General features: G+C 41.5%; 1 protein-coding gene across 2 annotated transcripts in view; it reads right to left on the reverse strand.

The window, feature by feature from the left end:
- LOC138749613 (integrin alpha-E-like) overlaps positions 1–23,350 on the reverse strand; it is a 199,320-nt gene that overhangs the window by 42,448 nt on the left and 133,522 nt on the right. For both annotated transcript variants that reach the window (XM_069911249.1, XM_069911250.1), the window contains exons 21-24: positions 18,071–18,212; positions 13,403–13,507; positions 5,675–5,754; positions 733–813 (exon numbers count right to left, since the gene is read on the reverse strand). In XM_069911249.1, the coding sequence (XP_069767350.1) occupies positions 733–813; positions 5,675–5,754; positions 13,403–13,507; positions 18,071–18,212 (408 nt within the window). The remainder of the gene's footprint in view (positions 1–732; positions 814–5,674; positions 5,755–13,402; positions 13,508–18,070; positions 18,213–23,350) is intronic.

A 23,350-nucleotide genomic window follows, 5' to 3' on the forward strand; every position in this document is an offset into this window, starting at 1 on the left:
ATGGAAAGATAACTTAGTGGGGTATACCCTCCTTCACTCCATCAGGGGAGGATTCAACCAAAAGACCATTAGACATGGGAACAGAAATAGGCGATTCAAGTCTACCCCACCATTTAACCACTCAGCCTGACTGCCCGGCCTTCTCCGCATAACCTTTGATGCCCTGGCTAATCAAGAACCTATCAATCTCTCCCATAAATACACCCAATGACATGCCCTCGACAACTGCCTGTGTCAACAAATTCAATATATTTTCCACCCTTTGGCTAAAGCAATTCTTCCACGTTTCTGTTCCATCAATCCTGAAGTTGTGTCCTCTTGTCCAAGACTCCCACCAGGGGAAACAACCTTTCTTCATCTACTCTGTCCATGCCTTTGAACATTTGAAATGTTTCAGTGAGATCCCCCTTATTCTCCTAACTTTTAACGAATGCAGGCCAAGAGCTATCAAAAACATTCCTCATATGATGACCCTTTCATTCCTGGAATCGTCCTTGTTAACCTCCTTTGAATCCTCTCCAAAGTCAGTACATCTTTTCTTGAATGAGGAGCTATTCTCTTCCCATAATTCTGAGCTTCCATGATCTATCCCACAGGAAATACAGATGAAAGATATGCACCTCAATAACCTCATTAAAAGAAACAATAAAGAAACTTTTGCAATCCTATCCAATAGAAGCAAAATCATGTAAAAGCAGAATGTAGCAGATTAATTCTTGAAATAGCACTTACAGTGGTTTCAGGAACACATTTAATCTGTGCTTCATAGGAATACTGTGAGTCCATTGGACAAAATCGCTATGTCCATTTTTGCTGTAAGGAGATACAAGAGGATTAAATGCTGAAAGGTGCCATGGTTGAGTTAGTAACTATCTTGACTGATAGGATAGCAGTATTAAATAATTTTTTGGAACAGATTTTTTAATTTGTTTTCTGGAAATAGGAATTATTGCCAAAGAAATGGAAAGCAAAAGATGATAAGTGCCTGCCCAGGAAGTCCAAACAGATCAATCGAAATTATACCTAATCCATTCCTTAAGTGGAAGAACACAGTGGTTTGGAGCAGTCAGATAATCATTTCAAAAAGTGGACGACTTTAAATTGAACCATTGAGGAAAGATAATTATTTGGAAATACTAGCATAGGATCATAACTGTTAGAAAGCTGAATCTTTTGAGCAAACATTAAGTCTTGATTCATTGAGCATTGGCATTATTATGGGGAAAGGAGTTGGTATTTTGGATAAACTTGAATAGGGATGCAGAAAAGGCTTTGAACAATATTGTTGGGTTCAAGTAAGGGGAAGTTTCGAGAGGAACCCTGATGTTCAGGGCAAATAAAAAGCTGAAATAACTGTGAGTCAGGCAGAATCTGTGGAGGCAAAGGGAATGCATCAAGTTTTGGGTGAAGATCTGCATCAGGGCTGAGAAAGAAGAGGGATGATAGGGAAGGATGTTAAGGGGGCTGATAGATGAAACCAGACTGGTGGGGGGGAGGGGGGATAGCAAGAGAGGAAGGGAGGGATAGTGGGCAGAGGGAAGCATTGACTGATAGGTGATACATGGAAACAGATAATGGCTGGAAGGGGTAGTTACAATGAGTTAGAGTCATATGGCACAGAAAGAAGACCCCCAGCCTGTCATGTCCATTGTCATATACCAAATAGGCCCCTGTCTGAACTCAGCCATCCAAAATGGCATTCTAGGCACATTTCATTGACCAGCATTTGGTACCTATTCTGAGTTGGCCAATCATCAAGCCAATAAAAGGTCAACGTATAAGGTCTTGGTGACTATGGTATGTGAAAAATGGTAGAGAGGAAAAAATTGAAGGGTCGGTAGCTGATACGTAATTCATAACAAAAAGATGGGGTTTTTTTTTACACACACAATGAAACAAAAATGTGAGATAAGTGAGAGGGCATTTGGGGTGCTTGCCTTCATTGGTCAAGGCATTCCATTCAACATTGGGTCATCATGCTGAAGTTACACAAGATGTTGGTGAAGTCACACTTGGAATAATGTGTGTAATGTTGGTCATCCAGCTATAGAAAGGATATTATGAAAAGGAAACAGAAGAGGAGGTGTCACAATTAGGGAAGTTGAGTTATCATAACAGATCTAGATTGAATACAAAGTTGGTTGGTCACAGAAAATAGTGGCTAGTGTTAGAAACCTGTTACTGGAAAGGGAGGAATCCAAGGGTAGTGTTCGATAAATTAGCAGAGAGGTATAATCAAGGTGGTTTACAGTTACCAAATTTTAGAAATTATTATAGAGCCGCACAATTGAGGTATTTATCAGATTTTTACTAGACAAGGGAAAAACCAGACTGGACGAAGATAGAACTAGATAAAATAGGGGAGAAGGTACCAGAACATATACTTTATAAGTGGGATGAAAAGCTGGTGCAATATAAAAACTCACCAGTACTTAATACATGGAAGAAGATCCACTTAGAAAGGAAAAAAATGAATGACCAAATACCAAAATTGTTATTGACACAAAATCCACTAATCCCTTTTACAATAGACAACCTTTCCTTTAGAGAATGGGAGAGAAAAGGAATCAAAAGAATAGAAAACTGTTTTTTGGGAAATAATTTATTAACATTTGTATAGTTGAAGTACAAATATGGAATAACTCATGGTACAATGTTTGCATATCATCAATTGAAAGCTTATTTAAGGGATATATTGGGAAAAAGCTTGCGATTACCTGAAGGAAGCAGCTTTGAATATATGATTACAGACAGAATGATAATTAAAAGATTTATAACCAACATGTACATTAAGCTGAAAGATAAGGAAAATGAAATAAACTAATAACCTAAGCATAAATGGGAAAAGGATCTAAACATAAAGATAAAAAATGAAGTATGGGAAAAGTTATGTTCTGGAACTATGAAGAATACAATAAACACAAGGTTACGCAGGATACAGTATAATTGGTTACACAGGGTATATATTACTCCTCAGTAATTAAAAAAATGGGATTCAACATTATCAGAAAGATGTTTTCGCTGTAAGAAGGAAATGGGAACAACATTACATGCAACTTGGGCATGTACGAAAGTAAATATGTTTTGGGAAGAACTAAATCAGATACTAAATAAAATTACAAAAAATAACATACCAAAAAAACCAGAGATATTTCTTTTAAGTAACTTAAGAAGTGGAGAATTAGGCCTCAAATTGGATAAAATGCAAAAAAGATTCATTATGATCGCCTTAGCGACAGCAAAAAAAATGTATAATGTCAACTTGGAAAATGGAAGAGAGCATGAGAATACAGCAATGGTACATGGAAAAAATAACATATAATTTAAAAAATAAAGTCACAATGTTTGAACAAATTTGGGAACCGTACATGGAACATATCAGAGAGAGCTTGCCTACGAACTCCATCCCCTAAAATGAGAATGAAAATGATAAGAAGACAAAATGACTAGATTCAGTGTGTAATAAATAGATGAGGCATTTTTCTTGTTTACTTTCCTTTGTGTGAAGATTTTGTTTTATGGTTTTATTGTATTGTATATGTTGAATATTTATGGGTTTTGGAGGGGGGTGGGTAGAGGGGAGGGAGGGAAGGGGGGAAAAAAGGGGAGAAAATACCACTGTGCAAATTTAATGAGAAACATTTGTACATATTTTGGTTGATATGGTTCACAGTGTGAATTTTTTTTTAATTTAAAAAAGAAGCCTGTTACTTGGGTTGGGGGATTGCAACCAACTGCAGCTACAGGGATTGGTTTTCCAATGGAATATTGTATTAATATCAGTTACAGATATAGGCTGATGAAGTTTAATCCAGACAAGTGTGAGGCGTTACTCTTTGACAGGTCAAATATTTGAAGAAGGTAAGCTATTAATGGCAGGGTTTCTCAAAGTATTGATAGGCAAAGGGGTCAGTATTTACACTTCCATAATTCATTGAAAGTAGCCTCACAAGAATATCTGTACTTCTGCCACTTCTCTGCCCAACTCTGCATCCTATCTCTACAATGTTGCAACCATTGACAACCTTCTACCTCCTCCTCTATCCAAATGACTTATATTACTTATGTAATCAGTGACTGCTGAATGCCATTAGTCACTGACTTCCAGGCAAAAATATTGAACAAAGGTTTCAGGTCTGAGCCCTTTGTCAGGCCATAGTCCAACCTATCCTGTCTACCAAAGTTAGACCATAAAACTGAAAGACATTGCAGCAGAATTAGGCTATTCGGCTCATTCATCTACCCTGCCTCTCCTTCTACAGATGTGTAGATGCTTTCCTTCTCAACCCCATTCTCCAGCTTTTTCCCTGTAAATATTGATTCCCTCTCTGGAGGGAACCTTCCAACTTCTGTCTTAATGCTTAATGACTAAGCCTCCACAGCCATTCACAGCGATGAATTCCATCAATTCACAGCCCTCTGGGTTCCTCAAGTTCAAAAGAGACATTTTTGTATTCTGCCCTCTGGCTCCACATTTTCTCACCATTGGAAACATTCTCTCCATGTCCACTGTATCCTGGTCTTTCAGTATTCTCTTTCTTTTCTTTCTTTTTTCTTTGGCTTGGCTTCGCGGACGAAGATTTATGGAGGGGGTAAAAAGTCCACGTCAGCTGCAGGCTCGTTTGTGGCTGACAAGTCCGATGCGGGACAGGCAGACACGGTTGCAGCGGTTGCAGGGGAAAATTGGTTGGTTTCAATGAAATCCCCCCCCCCCCCTTTCTTGCAAACTCCAGCGAGTACATTCACTGAGTCATCAAACACTCTTCATATTATCACTATTTCATTCCAGGGATCATTCTTGGGAACCTTCACTGGTCAGCCTTCCTTACATAAGGAGCCCAGAATTGCTTTCATTCCTCTAAGTACAGTCTGACCAAGGCAAGATAAAGCTTCAACATCATATGCCTGCTTTTCTATTCTTTCTCGCTCAACCTGAATGCCAGCATTGCATTTGTCTTCCTGACCCCAGACTCTGCCTGCAAGTTATTCTCCAGTAAATTTGGCACGAGGACTCCCAAAGTCCACTGCCCCTCCAATTCTGAAATCAAGGGCTATTTCGAAAATAGTCTATGCTGTTATTCCTTCCACCAAGATGATTATCACACAATTCTCTGTGCTGGATTCCATCTGGCATTTCCCTGCCCAATCTTCCAAATTGTCCAAGTCCTTCCTCAACACGACCTGTCTCTCCTCCTCCTCCTCTATGGTCACTTTCAAGGATCTATGTCAGTGGTTCTCCACCTTTTTACCCCACTCACATCTACCTCCTTAAGTCATCTCTTACTAACCACAGAGCACCTATGGCAGGTTGATAACCACTGATCTATATACTTGAACGCACAGATCCCGCTGCATATCAATGCTTTTAAGCTTCCTGCCATTAATAATATTCCTTCCCTTTGTATTTGACCTCCCAAATTGCAACACGTCACACTTGCTCAAATTAAATTCCATCTGCTGTTTCTCTGTCAACATCTGTAAATGATCGACATCCTATTGTGTTCTTTAATGGGCCTCCACACGGTCCACAGTTCCACCAGTCATTGATAAACAGTGACTGTCCATTTCTCTCCATGAATGCTGCTTGGCCCATTGCCTCCATCGAGTTGCCGTGAAATGTATATTTTAAACCACATATTGAACGGAGTCGAATGCTATTTGATTTCTCACTTACTTGCTGACATTAATGCTTATGGTTGCAAATTCCTCCTTAAATGGAGTTACCCCAAGGTCCCAAGAAATAGTTAGTTCTGCCTGTTGATCAAAACAAGAGGTCATGAAGCCAAAAAAAATTCCACAAAGCTTGGGAAGCAGCAAATTAGAGGAAAATATTGTGCTATTAAATGAACTCTGAATCCAATGCAACAGGGGCAGGCAGCATTATACTAACAAAAGGCAAAAAAAAGGTCACAAGTCATTGAAAAGTTCAAATTTATTGTCAGAGTACATACACGTCATCACATACAACCCTGAGATTCTTTTTCTGTGGTCCAGTAGAATTTCTAATTACTGCTAACCGTAAACTGTACTCAAAGAAAGAACTGTTTACAAACTGACTATGCAAATACAGAAGTATAAATAATGAGCAAAATACAAGTCCTTAAATGAGTTTTTGAATGAGTGTTGTTCAGGACTTGAAGGAGAGCAACTGCTCCCGAACCTGGTGGTACCAGTCCGATTGTACTCCTCCTACCTGATGGCAGCAGCAAGAACAGAGCACGTCCTGGGTGGGGCGGATCCTCAATACTCTCCGACAGAAATGTTCCATGTCGATGTCCTCAATGGTGGAGGAGTTATGCCTGTGATGTACTGGGCTGTGTCCACTCCCCATTGCATAACTTTTCACTCAGTGGTATTGGTGACCCCAGACAAGGCTGTGATGCAGCCAGTCAGCACACTTTCTATTACACATCTGTAGAAGTTCGCAAGGTTTCCAATGTTATACCTAACCTCCACAAACTCCTGAGGAAGTAGATGCATTGACACGCTGTTTTTTACAATGGCATTAATATGATGGCCCCAGACAGCTTCTCTGAGACAGTGATGCCCAGGAATTTAAAGGTGTTCACCCTTTCCACCTTTGACTCCCCCATTGATCATTGGATCATACACCTCTGGTTTTCCTTTCATAAAGTCTACAATTAGCTCCTGGGCCTTGGTGTCATTGAGTTAGAGGTTGTTGGTTCAGCCACATTTTCAATCTCCCTCCTGTATACTGACTCATTATCCCCTTTTATACTGCCCCTACAGTGGTATTGTCAGCAAACTTGTATATGGTGTTGTCGAACTGAGCCACATAGGTGTCAAGCGAGTAGAGCAAGGGGCTAAGTATGTATCCCTGTGGTGCCCCAGTGTTGATTGAAATTGTGGATGTCCTTGCCGATCCACACGATCTGAGGTCTGGAGGTGAGCAAATTCAAGATCTAATTGCACAGTAGGGGATTGAGGCCCAGAGTTTGCTGATTAATTTTGAGGGAATTAGGGGTTGAATTCCAAAGTATATTCAATAAAGAGCATCCTGATATATGCATCTTTGCTGTCCAGGTTTTTGAGTCAAGCCAGTGAGATGGCATCTGCCACAGACCTGTTGCTGTGGTTGGCAAATTTGCATAAATGCATCAGGACCATGTAAACTCCCATTCACAAAACCTGGATGCACCTTTCACAAATATGCCAATCCGAGTCAGATAGTATATCACCTGTGTACTTCCATCCAGTGGAATAATCAAAGAATATTTTAAGTACATATCCTCGTTACATGCTTCTGATGGCACTTATGTGTCCAAGGGTACACAGTGTATTGGAAAGATGGGTAGGTAGGTCGAGGGGGTAGCGTGACCCTGATGGTAAGAAATGATATTAAATCACTAGAGAGAAGGGACATCGGATCGGAAGAGGTAGAATCCTTATAGGTTGAATTAAGAAATGGCAAGGGTTAAAGGACCCGAAAACCAGTTATAGACAGGCCCCCAAACAACATCAGGGAGGTGGACTACAAGTTACAGCTGGAAATAGAAAAAGTGTGTCAAAAGGTAAATGTCAAAATAATTATGGGAAATTTTAACATGAAAGGGGATTGGGAAAGTCAGGAAGGTACTGAATCTCAAAAGTAAGAGTTCGTAGAATGCCTACGGGTTGGATTTTTGGAGCAGCTTGTCAATAAGCCCACAGGGAATCGGAGGTTTTGGATTGGGTGTTGTGTAATGAACCTGAGGTGATTGGGGAACTAAAGGTGATGGAACCCTTAGAAAGTAGTGATCATAATAAGATTGAGTTCAGTTTAAAATATGGAAAAGAGAAGCTGATATCAGGTGTGTCAATATTTCAGTCATATGAGAGAGGAACTGACCCAAGTTGACTGGAAAAGTAAGCTAGATGGAGGAACGGCAGAGCAGAATTGGGTGATATTTCTATAAGAAATAAGGAAGGTGCAGGATAGATATATTCTAAGAAAAAAAAATTTATGAATGGAAAAAATGGGACAAGTGTGGCGAACAAGAAAGATTAGGGCTAAAGTGAAGACAAAAGGGAGAGCGTACAAGGAAGCAAAAATTAGTGGGAAAACAGAGGACTTGGAAACTTTCAAAAACTTACAGAAAGAAACTAAAAAAGTCATTAGGAAAGAAAAGATGAATTATGAAAAGAAGTTGGCAAATAACATACAAAAGGATACTAAGTTTTTAAAAAATATATGAAGAGTATACGAAAGACATGGGTAAATATAGGACCGATTGAGAGAAATTATAATGGGCAACACAGAGATGGCAGAGGAACTAAATGGGTATTTTGCATCAGTCTTCACTGTGGAAGACATGAGCAATAAACCTGATAGTCAGATGTCTCAGGGAATAGAATTAGGGTATAGTCAAGATTTCTAGAGATAAAGTGTTGGGAAGCTAAATGGACTAAGGATCGATAAGTCTCTCAGACTGGATGGGTGCACCCATGAATTCTGAAGATCGTGGTCATTGGAAATGATTTTCCAGAAATCAATAGACTCTGGCATGGTTCTGGAGGACCAGAAGGTCACAAATGTGGTTCCACTGTTTAAGAATGGAGGGAAGCAGAGAAAATTACAAGCCGATTAGTCTGACATTGGTGGTTGGAAAGTTTTTGGAGTCGATCCACAAGGACGAGGTTATGAAACCTCGAGATGCTTGACGTGATAGGTCCAAGCCAGCATGGTTTCATGAAGGGAAAATCCTGCCTGACCAACCAATTGTAATTTTTTTGAGGTTAACTCAAGTAAGATGGACAAAGGAGAGGCTGTGGATGTTGTGTATTTGGATTTTCAAAAAGCCTTTGATAAGTGACCACATAAGAGGCTGCTTTAATAAGATAAGAATCCATGGAATTACAGGAAAGATATTAGGGTGGGAATGCCTTTTACTCGTGATGTTCTGAAGGGGTCAGTGTTGGGGCCACTTTTTACAATGTATATCAATGATTTAGATTATGGATTAAATGGTTTTGTGGCTAAATTTGCAGATGACACCAAGATAGGTGGAAGAGCTGGAAGTGTTGAAGAAACAGAAAAGTTGCAGGGAGACTTGGACAGTTTAGGAGAGAGAGAGCCAAGAAATGGCAGATAAGATACAATGTTGAGAAATGTACAGTTGTACAGTTTGGAAGAAAAAAATAAATGACCAGATTTTAATTTAGATGGGAAAAAATACAAAATTTGGATGTGTAGAGGGACTTGGGGGTCCTTGTGCAGAATACCCTAAAGGTTAATCACCAGGTTGGATTGACAGTAAGGAAAGCAAATGCTATGTTGGCGTTCTTTTCAAGAAGAAAAGTGTACAAGAGTAAGGAGGTCTTGATTAAGGCTCTATGGGGCATGGGTGAGAGCTCATTTTGAGTGCTGTGTTCAGTTTTGGGCCCCTAATCTGAGAAGAGATGTACTGATGTTGGAGAGAGTTCAGAAAAGATTTATGAGGATGATTTCTGGAATGCAAAGACTAACTATCAGGAGTGTTTATCATCTCTTGGACTGTATTCATTTGAAGTATAGAAGAATGAGAGGGGATCTCACAGAAACATTTTGAATGCTGAAGGGAATGGACAGAGGAGATGTGAATAAGTTGTTTTCCTTGGTGGATGAGTCCAGAAGAGGGCACAGTCTTAGAATTATAGGGAACCCATTTAAAACACAGATGAGAAATTTCAAGTCAGAGGGTTGTGGATTTGTGGAATATGTTGCCACATACAGCTGTGCAGGCCTGATCCCTGGAGGAGATGGATAGGTATTTAATTAGTCAAGGTATCAAGGGATATGGGGAAAAGGCTAGAAATTGGAACGAGATGAGAAAATGGTTTTGCTCATGGTGGAATGGCGGAGAAGACTCGATGGGCCGAATGGCCTTCTTCTGTTCCTTTATCTTGTCATTTTATTACTTTCCCATTCAGAAACTACCGCCTTTGGGAAAATTCACAATCATTCTCCTACCCACATCTGATTAGATCTTCAATTTTGGATTTTGCTCCAGGTCTAGAGCATCCTTAAACCATTTCTAGTTCACTCAAAGTATGCCAGTGAATCTCATAATGGTTTCTTTGGTGAGAAATGGCCTTCAGTCTGAGGGTCGGTGACATCCTCTCCAAACTGTTTTGGTAGATTGATAATGAGCCTCTGTGCTCTTGATTGCTCAAAAAATATAATGTCACAAAATTTGGATTGGTTTGTCAGGGGACCTTTTAAAATTAAAAATACAGCAGGAAAGCTCAGTTCCAACTGTTGTACACCTTGTACTGTGCAGAACTCCAGAAAGCTCTTTGTTGGAAATATTTCAACTGTGGATTGCATCTCCAGTTTGGCCAGTTGGGTTGAAGAGCTTGAGTGCTGACCAGAAATACAACGATGTACTTGTGAGGCAAAGAGGTCAGTAGGGAGCACTTTTTTAGAGATGGATGGAGACTGGCAGGTTGGCAGGGACAGTTCTCTCTCTCGAAAATCAATTCTCCATGATTGTAAATGGTGAATGAGGAGGGCAGTCAGAGGCAGGATTACAGTACTGTGGGTGGCTCATATCAGCAATTTTAGGGATATTTGAAGTGGAAGTTGAGAGGTTTTTGATTGGTAAGAGTGTCAAGGGTGACAGAGTGAAGGAAGAACAATAGGTTTGGCAAGAAAAATATATCAGCCATGATCTGAATGGCAGAAAAGACAATGGAGCGAATAGCCCAATTCTGTTTCTACAACTTTTAGTCTCATGAACGTTGGGGTATGTGGTGCAGGAGTACAACTGCAATAGTGGTAGCAAACTCAGTCGTGAGGGGAATAGACTGACACTTTTGTAGCCATTGATTTGAATCCAAGATGGCAAGTTGCTTCCCTCCTCCAAAGATGAAAAATGCATCAGTAGGGTGCTATTAGGAAAGGTGAACAGCCAAAACACCCCGCACACAGCATCTTTCAGCTGCTCCCGTCAGGGAAGAGATCCAGAAAGAGCAGGACCAGCACCGCCAGGCTGAGGAACAGCTTCTTCCCACGGGCAGTGAGAATGGTGAACGGCCACAGGAACTGCTCTGATCCTCTTGAATCTTCCCCGATGGGAGCAGCTGAAAGATGCCTTGTGCAGGGTGGAAGGGATCCTCGATGATTTTGCGTATCCTCTTCGGACAAGGATCTGAGTGGATCGCGTGGCTTTTGTGGGGGAGAGACATTCCAGTGATCCTCTCTGCCACTCTCAAGGATCTGCAGATTGACCTCCTTTTATCTGCAACAACCACAGGAAACTGTGATGCAGCCAACCAGGGTGCTGCCTCTACCTTCTGTAGAAGGTTGACATGATCATGGCCGGTAGCCTTGTCTGTTTGTCTTCTCAGAAAGTGCAGTTGCTGTTGCACTTTCCCTGACAAATGAAAAGATGTTTGTGTCCATGATAGGTCACTAGTTAAGTGAACTCCAATTAACTTGGTGCTCCCTACTCTCTCCACTATGGAGTTACTGATGTGTCTAGAGGTTGGTTGGCCCTGGTCCTCCTGAAATCCACAGTAATCTCTTTCATCTTGTCCAAATTGACACTCAGGTTGTTACTCTCAACCATATCACAAGATATTCCACCTCTTCTCTGTGGTGGGACTCATTGTTGCTGATGAGGCCAACTACTGTTGTGTCATCTGCAAACTTGTTGACACTGTTGGAGCTGGATCTGGCAATCCAGTTGTGTGAGAGTAATGTAAACAGGAGCGGGTTGAGCAGACAGCCCTGAGGTGCGCCAGTGCTCAACATGACAATGCTCAATGTTCAGTTACTGACCCAGACAGGGTCTGGTTTTTCTATTAGCAAGTCCAGAATCCAAGAGATTTGTTGCTCGTTGGACACCCACAACTGATTCCTTCTGAACAGCTACTTCAGTGTCTTGCCGAAGAAACTGTCCCCATCAGGGTTTTCCAGATGATTACCTCTTTCTTTCAGGTCACCACAGAGTACTTTTTCTGTTTTCCTAATTTCAAGTAAAACGTTATACAGCCAGTCCTCTCCTCTTGTATGGACCACAAGGGTTTTGAAGAGGCTGAACTAAGAACTCACAACCTGTCTTCAAAACGGGGTTTTTCCACAAGCTTCCCAGCTCATCATGTCCAGTCCCAGCTGCTGCCGCTGAACTGTAGAACTGTGGCACTGAATTTTCTCTCTCTCTCTGAGAAAAACCACATGATTCTCTGAGAACAGCAAACTGTACTCAGACTGTGGCACCAGACCCAATTCTGAGTTCGTTCATCTGTTGCTTTCCAAAACAATAATCCATTACTCCACAGCAGGTTCAATTAACACCTACTTGTGATGTCCTTCTAGGCACTCTTCAAAGTTTTTGCAAAGGCACCTGGAGCCTGGACTGTCTGACTTGAGCAGAGCTCTGGCATTTTAAATGAGATCTGCTTTGAAGTGTTTGGATGTGACCTAGACTAAAAAACCTGCCACCATTTATCTCCTTTTAAAATATATCTATATACAATATAAAACATAACATGATCTGTTCACAATACCCCTCATAATTTTATCTTTCAAGTCCGAAGAATTGGAACATTTCCCTGTAACTCAGTTCCTAAAATCATAACATGTTTGTAAATCTCATATTGATATCTTTTGTGTAGTTAGGTGGTGAAAACTACACATTACTCCAAATTTACCATCATTCACGCCTTATACAGCTTCAGTATAACATCCCAACTCCGAGAATAGTTTGATTTTTGAAGGTTGATGTGACAAAAGCTCAACACCTTTACAGTGCCAGCGATCAGGACCAGAGTTGTAATCCCACGTTGTCCGTATATAATTTGTACGTTTATATGAATTTGTGGGTTTTCTCCAGGGGATACTGTCTCCTCCCACTGTTCAAAACAATCTGGGGGTGTGGGTTAATTGGGTGTAAATTGGGCAGCACCGATTTGTGTGCCGAAATGGCCTGTTAACTTACTGTATGTCTAAATTTTTTTAAAATTCAATTAAAAAATTTAAATTTAAATGGTACAAGCCTAGCCACCCTCCAGTCTTCCAGGTCTTCAGCTGAGGACAAGGATGATGTCAATAACTCTGCAAGGATATCTGGAATTTTCCTCCAGCTTTCCATGTTCTGTCTTTATCCTCTCCTACCTTTAGTTCATGTGATATATTCATCTTAACTCTACATCCTTTATAATGATTTGTTTTGGATTGTATCATAAGGAAATGCATTGACATTTTTTTCCAAATTCAAACAACTGCACAAAGGCATAGCTGATGTGCATATGTCGTTTGAACACATCCTGTTATCTTTCGAAAATAATATGTGAACATATTCAAAGGGAAAAGATATTTGTGAGTGTACATCATGGTAAAACTGATATACACTTTCACTCAACTATGTTTTAGAATAAACTAATAATCTATGAATGTGTTCAGAAAGTTTTCATTGCTTACCTCTGAAGTCCTCTTGAAGACTGGGTGGAAAATCTCACAATTTAAGAATGATAAGGAAGATGCTGTTTCCTGATTTGTACACTCCACATTGATGAGTTGTGAAGGCTGTCAAATTAAACACAAAAACAATGCAGAATGATAAAAACTCTGCAGCCTTTAATCAGGCCAATAATGTCATTTTCTGTACCAATACCCATGTGCTTTTAAAAAGAAATTGATTATAGAAACTGTGTGAGTGGGATTTTGGCTCCAGTAGTTTCTGGTAGCAGAGGCTGAGAGGTGGTGCAGGAGCTGGCAGTGACAGCAGGTCCCATTGGGAAAAAAAAAGGAGGCAGGGTTAAAGGTACATGAGGTCAGGTAAGGTCTTTTCCTTATTTCACAGAGGGCTGTGGGAGTGACAGCTCGGGCAGTGGTATGCTCCTCTTCCTGAATGTGGATAACCAAGGAATCTACCAGTCCCCATGATGACTTCACCTCTGAGAAGGACTTGCAGTTGCAATTCCCTACAAATAGTGTTCGTGATCTGGGGCTGGGTGAACTACAAATCATTTGGGAGGGTTACGATCTGGATCAGCAGCAATAAAATTCACCAAGACAATAGTATCTTCAAAACAATATTTTTTTATTAATAACTATTAATGACCAACTATGCACAAGTGTTTCTGTGTGTGTGTGTGTGTGTGTGTCAGATCTCAGACCATTACAGTTCAGGCATGATTCTGAAAAATCAATTTTAAGTTCAGTCTTAGAAATTTTTTGTGTTGAAACTCAGAATCTTTAAACTGTTGTTTAAAAGTACTTATGAAGTAGATGTTCTCAAAACTCATGAATTTTTGTCGTTATTTTTAGAGAAATGTTTCTTCATGCAAATTATTTTTTCACAATTCTCCTCTTTTGCATGGAGGTTATGGAACTTGTGATTTTTCACAAGGATTTCACAAACCCAGGCAAGGGTTTTTGACACAATAACCATTACAATGGCCAAGTAGCACTGCTCTCTTTTAACAAAGAAAGACAATTGAAGTGGTCATCTTTTCCAAAGCCACTTTGTTCCTGTGTACCTCCCTTGATAGGGAGAACATGATAGCAGACCTTTCTCACAGAATGTGACTGCATTTCTGACTTCAGATGAAACTGGTTCATCGTATTAAAGATGTTTTCTTGAAGAGTCGTAACCACATGACATGACATCATTACTGGCTCTTTTTGACCACTTCATTTTCCAAAAGCTCGACTCATGGAAATGGACCAACAAGCAAATGGCTGTTTGTGTACACAGGTGCCTTTCTGAGCAAACATTCATTGTCTTCAGTATTTCTATGGAACAATCAACTCTAGTTTTATTGCTCTTTTCACACACACATCTCTGCTGTTCTCTGTGTGTCAGTATCTTTGTGTATGTTACCTGTTTCCAATCCACAAGTTACCTCTCTAAAATATAATATATTATAATTTGAATCTTAATAATAGTATAATTCTGTAACAGGAGGCTGAGAGAATGATAGAGAGAAGTGACGGAGACAGTCGCACCTTGGAGGCAGGAGGAAGGTAGCTGGGTGATGATCAGTGAAGGGAAAGGGAACATGCAGTCAGTGAAAGGTCCCCCTGGAGTTGTTCCCCTCAATTACATGTTGAGGGAGGTGACCTACCAGGGACAACCCATAGAAAGGAATTAGCTCTGTGGCTCAGAAGGAAAGGGAGGAGAAAAGCCAAACTGATGCAATAGGGTATTCAATGATTAAGAGAACAGATGAGGTTCTGTGGATGAGATCACGATTCCAGGTGCCAGAGTCCAGGGATGTCTCAGATTGCGTTCATGGCATTCTCAAGAGAGAAGGTGATCAGGCATATGCCGTGATCCATGGGAAGGTCAATAAGATGGGTAGGAAGGGAGATGAGTTCCTGCAAAGAGAGTTCAGGGAGTTAGTTGCTAAATTAAAGAATAGGCCCTCTCGAGTTGTGATCTCAGGATTGCTATTGGGGGGTGGGAGGGCGTGACACATGATGATGTGGGGCTAGGCTTCTCTACTCTCTCTGAAAAAGTTTTAAATAAGAGTCAAAAAGCCTGAACTGTTTGAAGGAAAATAGAAGAGATAGAAATAGAAGAGATCCAGTTTTGCATCCTCTCAATTTGGGACCTCTATATATTGATTAAGGAAAAGCAATATATCTGCAAATTTGCTGACCTACCCCTCCAAATCAACCAAGGTATTTACAAAAATAACAAAGAGTAGGGGCCCCAGAACAGCTCCCTGCAGATTTCACGAGTCACCAACCTCCAGGCAGCATGCATTCCATCTACTTACACCCTCTGCCTTCTGCAGGCAAGTCAATTTCAAATCCATGCATCCAAATTTCCATGGATCCCATTCCTCAAGACTTCTGAATGAGCTTTCCATGGGAGATCTTGTCAAATGTATCATTAACATCCATATTGTATCTGGAGGCACAACTGAATCCAATCAGATTAGCCATCCTCTGATGAAAAAAAGAACAGGCTTAATGGACCGAATGGCCTACTTCTGCTCTTAATCTTATTCTTTGTTTTACAAAACTTTCGAGAGAATTACCATTCACTGTGTAATTCCAGCCCTACCTTAACTCCTCACAATGCAATAGCTGGCACTTGCATGACTTAAATTCTATCTGTCATTCCTTGGTTCACTTTACAGTTCATCTGAATACTGTTGTAATCTTATATAATCTTCTTCACTGTCTATCGTACCACCAATTTTTGGTGTCATCTACAAATAAAAATAATCATTTTGAATACCTTTATCAAATCTCCCCTCATTCTTCAACACGCCAGGGAATAAAGTCCGAAACTATTTAACCTTTTTCAGAAACTCAGTCCTTCAAGTCCAGGCAACATCCTAGTAAATCTTCTATGTCCCCTTTCAGTCTCATTGCTATCCTTCCTAGAGTTAGGATGACAGAGAACAGTGGACCTCGCACCAATCCCTGTGGCACACTATTGCTCACAGGCCTCCAACCTGAAGGACAATCCTCTTCTACCACCCTCTGACTCCAACCATCAAGCCAATTTTTTTATCCATTTGGCCAGCTCACCTTCATGACAGACATTAAGAAACTTGGAGGTACAGGAGCATAGTTCCATGCCACGAGAAAATCCTTTTTCACACTGAGGATGGTGGGTATATGGAACAAAATGACAGAGGAAGTATTGGAGGTACAATTGTATGTTTCAAAGACAGATACATGGATGGGAAAGGTTTCAAGATATATGAGCCAAATGCAGGTAAATGGGATGAGCTTGGATAACCTGGTCATCATGGCCAAGTTTGTGCTGTAAACTCGACTGCTCTGTCTATTGTTATGAGTCCAGAGGACCCCAAAACCCAGCAGCAATAGATATGCACCATGACAAAGGGTGACTTAAACAAGAGTTGCTTTTAATTCTCTTTGAACATGAAAATAGAATCAAACTTTAACTTATCTCTATTGACTCACTTAACCCCCTTCTAATTCTAAGTGCACGTGTGTGTAATATGTGTGTAAGTTCAGCAAAGTCCATCATAAGTCTGTGAACACTCTTGCAAAAGCTCCTGCAAAATTTCTGTTTTTAAGGTGTTTGTGTGTGACCCACTCAAACAAACCTTTCCCAATTTATCTCCCAAACACCTCCATAGACTCTGTCACACTATCCGAAGTTCATCTGGATATGCAGATTAAATGATTGAAGAAAAATCTTTTAAAAGCATTAAATTTATTGATAAAAGTTATATGCTGTTAAGTAGACCAAACAATGAGAGAAAAATGAACAAAATGCTTCTTTCAATTTGCCCCACGATTTAAGGTTGGAACCCCATTTAAATGAGCTAATAGACAGCAGTTGCCACTTATAAAGCTTAGAGGTCAGCTTCACAGGACCAGAAGATTTTGGAGCAGAAGGAAACTATTCAGCCCACTGAGCCCGCTCTGCCATTCCATCAGGAGCTGATCCATTCTCTCACTCTGCCCCACTCCCTGTCCATAATCTTTGATACCCTGACTATTCAGATACCTGTCAATCACTGCCTTAAATCCACAGCTATCCATGGTAGCAAATTAGGGGTTCAGCACTCATTGCTGAAGATGTTCCTCCACATCTCTGTTTTAAATGGGTGCCCTTCAGTCCTGAAGTGGTGCCCTCTTGTCCTTGATACACATGTAATCTGGAGATAGATACAATTATACAAGCAGAACATTTTGGAAATATTTTTTCAGTTAAGCTGCATCCATGGAACAAGAAAGTAAAGATTTCAGGGAATGTTTTCCTCCATCGTTTTCATTGTCTCCCCAGGAAAAAAGTGCTGGCTGCCCTCCCCAGCTCAACTTTTCACACTCAAGTCACCTCTCCATCTTCATTGTTTCAAAGGGAAAAGCCCTAGCTCTGTCAACCTTGTTTCATCATCCAACTTCAGGCAAATGTGCATCACTTGATTGGCATGAATGAGTTGGGCCAAAATCTCTTCCTGTGCCTGTAAAAGCTGGTTACCTCTGATGCTGCAAGCTGTGCACCTCCATTAAAATTGCACGCAGAATTGGAGTGACTGACCCTTCAGTACTCTGGTCATTTTAGTGCAAATTCAACCCAAAGTGCCCTTCTCTGGGGCGAAAATGCATCCACGACTTGAGCTGCAACTCTTGCTCAGAATTCCACCTTACCAGAGGCTTTGAGATTTCTTTAAAGTCAAAGTTTTCTGGATAGGAGACGTCCATGCTGGTGAGATATGAATCCTCTCCAGTGTTCGACAGAAGGATCTTTAAACTCACTTTTTCTGTCTTGCCAACGATCCATATAAAGTTACTGAAAGAAAGTTATAGATGGTATCAGTAAAACATTAACTGCTCTTGTTTCTCATTACTCAGACACTTGGCTCCCTCTCTCATCAAAGTATAACGTTTTCTCATTCACTTGTCACTGGTTTGTGATGGTCTTATTTTAAGAACCATCATTTAGTCTCATAGTCCAGCTCCATTACCTGATGGTGTTGTTAAGCCTGCATAATCCACTTAAGCACTCACATCAATTGTTTTATTTTAGATCCATTGACATTTTAAATTCTGAATCTTTATTGAATCTGGAACTATCCAAGTTTGCGTTCAAATTATGTTTCATGATGCAGTGAGAAAGTTTTTTTTCTACAGATGACATGAACAGATGATCTTGCACAAAACTGACATGAAGTACGGTTCACATCTGGAACAATGAGAAAATAAGAATGCAAAAATGCAAAAAGTGAAAGGGAACCAGGGTCCTCACACTTAACCCCCAATAATTTATGCTGGCCTCAGCTGATCTTCTGTGCTCGTTCCCTATAACCCTCAATTCCTTGATATTTCAAATAATCATCTTTCAACACTCTAAATCTAGTTAATGATCTGGCCTCCACAAACCTCAGGGGCAGAGGATTCCTCTGAAAGAAGAAATTTCTACACACCTCAATTTTCAATATGTCCCAATATTTGAGACTTTTCTCTGAGTGAAAAAAAATCCACATCAATAGGGGCAACACAGTTAACACATGGTTAACAGAGCAGTTCACACAACATTTTTATTGAGCGAGCAAATCTGGCGCTGTCTGTAAGGAGTTTGTACGTTCTCCCAGTGTCTCCATGGGTTTTCTCTGGATGCTCCAGTTTCCTTCTACTTTTCAAAACATACCAGGGTTGTAAGTTAAATGGAATATTAGGACGCATGGACTCATGGGTTGGAAGGGCCTATTACCGCGCTGTATGTATTTATTGAACAACCAAACAATTTAGTTCATATTATACAAATGTATGTTGTGCCCCCTCTTTTGTTGCAGAAAAACCAATTTAAAAAAAAGTTGTCAACTTTTAAAAAAAAAGTTAATCTATCCTGTCATATTTTTAGAATCTTGTAGGTTTGAAAATTGTCCAATCTCTCTTGATAAATGTCACGCTCTCATCCCAGGGTATAGCCTGATGTATCACAGTTGAACCTCCTCCTGTATCCTTTTTAGATAAGGGGCTAAAACTACGGTCGTCCAGACCTGGCCTCACCACCACCCTGAACCAATGAAGCAATAGCATCCTATTCTTTTACTATCAAGGCCCATATGCATTTGCCTTCCTCACCACTCAATGGGCTAACCATTTAAATTTTGATTCTTCACACTAAAGTACATGAAAAATATCATAGAACAGGAACAGGCCTTTCAGCCCAACAGATTTGTGCCAACCATGATACTAATTCAAGTTCATTACAACCTGATGAAACAGCATTCTCTGGTCCATGGTGAAGAACAAGGCAAACACACATACAGACCTAACACACTAACAAAAGATACATGTACATAGTACAAATGTACATGTTTTAAAATAAATATTATTAATAGTCATGGAGAGTTCTGCTGTTCATCAGTTCTTCAGAAGTCTCACTGTCTGTGGGAAGAATCTATTCCTCAGCTCATTGTTCTGGTTCCAATACTTCTTTATCTTTCTCCTGACAGGAGCAGCTGGTTGCATGCGGGGTGGTTGGGATCCTCCCTGATTTTGTGAGGTCTCTTTAAGGAACAATGTCAGTGAATCATGTTATTAGGAGGGAGAGAGGAGACCCCAGTGATCCTCTCTGCTGCTTTTATGCTCCTGTGAATTGACCTCCCATCCAATGCTCTACACGACAGGAACTGTACCATACAGTGCTGCAGCCAGCCAGGATACTCTCAATAGATCTCCTGTAGAAAGTTGACAGGATGGTGGCTGATAGCCTTGCCCGCCCCAGCCTTCTATGGAAACACAGTCACTGCTGCACCTGCCTGACAAGTGAGGAGCTGTGTGCCCAGGGCAGATCATTACTGAAGCGGACTCTGAGGAACTTGGCACTCTCCACTGTCAAGCTATGTGGAGGATGGTCATCCTTGGTCCTCTTGAAATCCACAATCATCTCCTTTGTCTTGTCCATGTTGTTATTCTTGCACCATACCACAAGATTTTCTATCTCTTATCTGTCGTATGACTTATCGTTGCTGATGAGACCAACTATTTTTGTGTCATCTGCAAACTTTTTGACTCGATTGGAGCTGGAGCTGGCATTGCCGTCATGGGTCAGTACTGAGAACTGGAGCAGGCTGAACACACAGCCAAGTTGCGTCAGTGGACAGGCTGCAGGCTTTCCATGAGGAAAAGTGAATCCTCTCTGTCTTAACAGGGTCTGTGTCCCTCTATTCCCTCCAAGGTTATATGTCCATCGAAATATTTTTTAAACATTACTGTTGTATTTGCCTCCATCACCTTCTGTAGCAGTGCTTTTCAGACACGTACCACTCTCTGTGTGGTGGGGGGCGGGGAGGGGGAGGGTGCGAAAATCGCCTCTCAAATCTCCTTTAATTTATCACCCTCTCACCTTAAGCCTATGGCTCCACTATTTGACATTCCTACTCTGGGTTAAAGGCTGATTTGTCCACACTATCTACGCCTCAAATATTTTTATTACTTCTATCACGCCATCCCTCAGCATCGTAGCTCCTGGAAATAATCTATGTTTTTCCAACCTCTCCAATCGAGGCAATATTCAGATAAACCTCTTCTACACCTTCGAGAAAAGTCTCCACTTCCTTTGTCCAAAAAACTTCAAATTTGGCTTTAACAACATTTTATACAGCTTCAACTTGACTTTCCAACTTTTTGACTCAATGCCCTGTCTGAGGGAGGCATGCGTGTAGTTATTTCACTATCCTCCCCACTTTCAGATAGATATGGACTTTTAACGCAATTTCCTTGTGAATATCAATGTTCCTTGCAGGTCCTACTTTTGTCTGCGTACCGCTCCCCAGGTCCTGCCATTCACTTCATATTTTTGTCTGCATACCGCTCCCCAGGTCCTGCCATTCACTTCATACTTTTGTCTGCATACCACTCCCCAGGTCCTGCCATTCACTTTATACTTTGGTCTGCATACCGCCTCCCAGGATCAAACAACTGACACAGGGAAGACAAAGTTAATTAAAGGTGTTGGAGGTGAGGTGGAGTCAATATCTCTTCACATAATAGTGCTAAATTCAGAGTTAGTTAAAGGACCAGTTGTGGTAGGAGTAATTTCAAAGTTACCCATATAACCATATAACCACTGACAGCACAGAACAGGCCAATTCGGCCCTACTAGTCCTTTTTTCTTCTCTTTCTTTGGCTTGGCTTCGCGGACGAAGATTTATGGAGGGGGTAAAAAGTCCACGTCAGCTGCAGGCTCGTTTGTGGCTGACAAGTCCGATGCGGGACAGGCAGACACGGTTGCAGCGGTTGCAGGGGAAAATTGGTTGGTTGGGGTTGGGTGTTGGGTTTTTCCTCCTTTGCCTTTTGTCAGTGAGGTGGGCTCTGCGGTCTTCTTCAAAGGAGGTTGCTGCCCGCCAAACTGTGAGGCGCCAAGATGCACGGTTTGAGGCGTTATCAGCCCACTGGCGGTGGTCAATGTGGCAGGCACCAAGAGATTTCTTTAGGCAGTCCTTGTACCTTTTCTTTGGTGCACCTCTGTCACGGTGGCCAGTGGAGAGCTTGCCATATAACACGATCTTGGGAAGGCGATGGTCCTCCATTCTGGAGACGTGACCCATCCAGCGCAGCTGGATCTTCAGCAGCGTGGACTCGATGCTGTCAACCTCTGCCATCTCGAGTACTTCGACGTTAGGGATGAAAGCGATCCAATGGATGTTGAGGATGGAGCGGAGACAACGCTGGTGGAAGGGTTCTAGGAGCCGTAGGTGGTGCCGGTAGAGGACCCATGATTCGGAGCCGAACAGGAGTGTGGGTATGACAACGGCTCTGTATACGCTTATCTTTGTGAGGTTTTTCAGTTGGTTGTTTTTCCAGACTCTTTTGTGTAGTCTTCCAAAGGCGCTATTTGCCTTGGCGAGTCTGTTGTCTATCTCATTGTCGATCCTTGCATCTGATGAAATGGTGCAGCCGAGATAGGTAAACTGGTTGACCGTTTTGAGTTTTGTGTGCCCGATGGAGATGTGGGGGGGCTGGTAGTCATGGTGGGGAGCTGGCTGATGGAGGACCTCAGTTTTCTTCAGGCTGACTTCCAGGCCAAACATTTTGGCAGTTTCCGCAAAGCAGGACGTCAAGCGCTGAAGAGCTGGCTCTGAATGGGCAACTAAAGCGGCATCATCTGCAAAGAGTAGTTCACGGACAAGTTTCTCTTGTGTCTTGGTGTGAGCTTGCAGGCGCCTCAGATTGAAGAGACTGCCATCCGTGCGGTACCGGATGTAAACAGCGTCTTCATTGTTGGGGTCTTTCATGGCCAAAGCCTTCGACACCGTGAGCAGGAAAGGGCTTTGGCAAATACTAGAGCGCATCAGATGTCCCCCAAAGTTCCTCAACATGATTATCCAACTGCACGAAAACCAACAAGGTCGGGTCAGATACAGCAATGAGCTCTCTGAACCCTTCTCCATTAACAATGGCGTGAAGCAAGGCTGTGTTCTGGCACCAACCCTCTTTTCAATCTTCTTCAGCATGATGCTGAACCAAGCCATGAAAGACCCCTACTAGTCCATGCCGTAACAAATCCCCACCCTTCTCGTCCCACTGACCAGCACCCGATCCATACCCCTCCAGTCCTCTCCTCTCCATGTAACGATCCAGTCTTTCCTTAAATGTAACCAATGATCCCGCCTCAACCACGTCTGTCGGAAGCTCATTCCACATCCCCACCACCCTTTGCGTAAAGAAATTTCCCCTCATGTTCCCCTTATAACTTTCCCCCTTCAATCTTAAACCATGCCCTCTAGTTTGAATCTCCCCCACTCTTAATTGAAAAAGCCTATCCACGTTTACTCTGTCTGTCCCTTTTAAAATCTTAAACACCTCTAACAAGTCCCCTCTCAATCTTCTACGCTGCAGAGAAAAAAGCCCCAGTCTGCACAACCTTTCCCTGTAACTCAAACCTTGAAATCCTGTCAACATTCTCGCGATCCTTCTCTG

The sequence above is a fragment of the Narcine bancroftii genome, chromosome 14 (genome assembly GCF_036971445.1).
Source record: "Narcine bancroftii isolate sNarBan1 chromosome 14, sNarBan1.hap1, whole genome shotgun sequence".
NCBI classification, from domain to species: Eukaryota; Metazoa; Chordata; class Chondrichthyes; order Torpediniformes; family Narcinidae; genus Narcine; species Narcine bancroftii.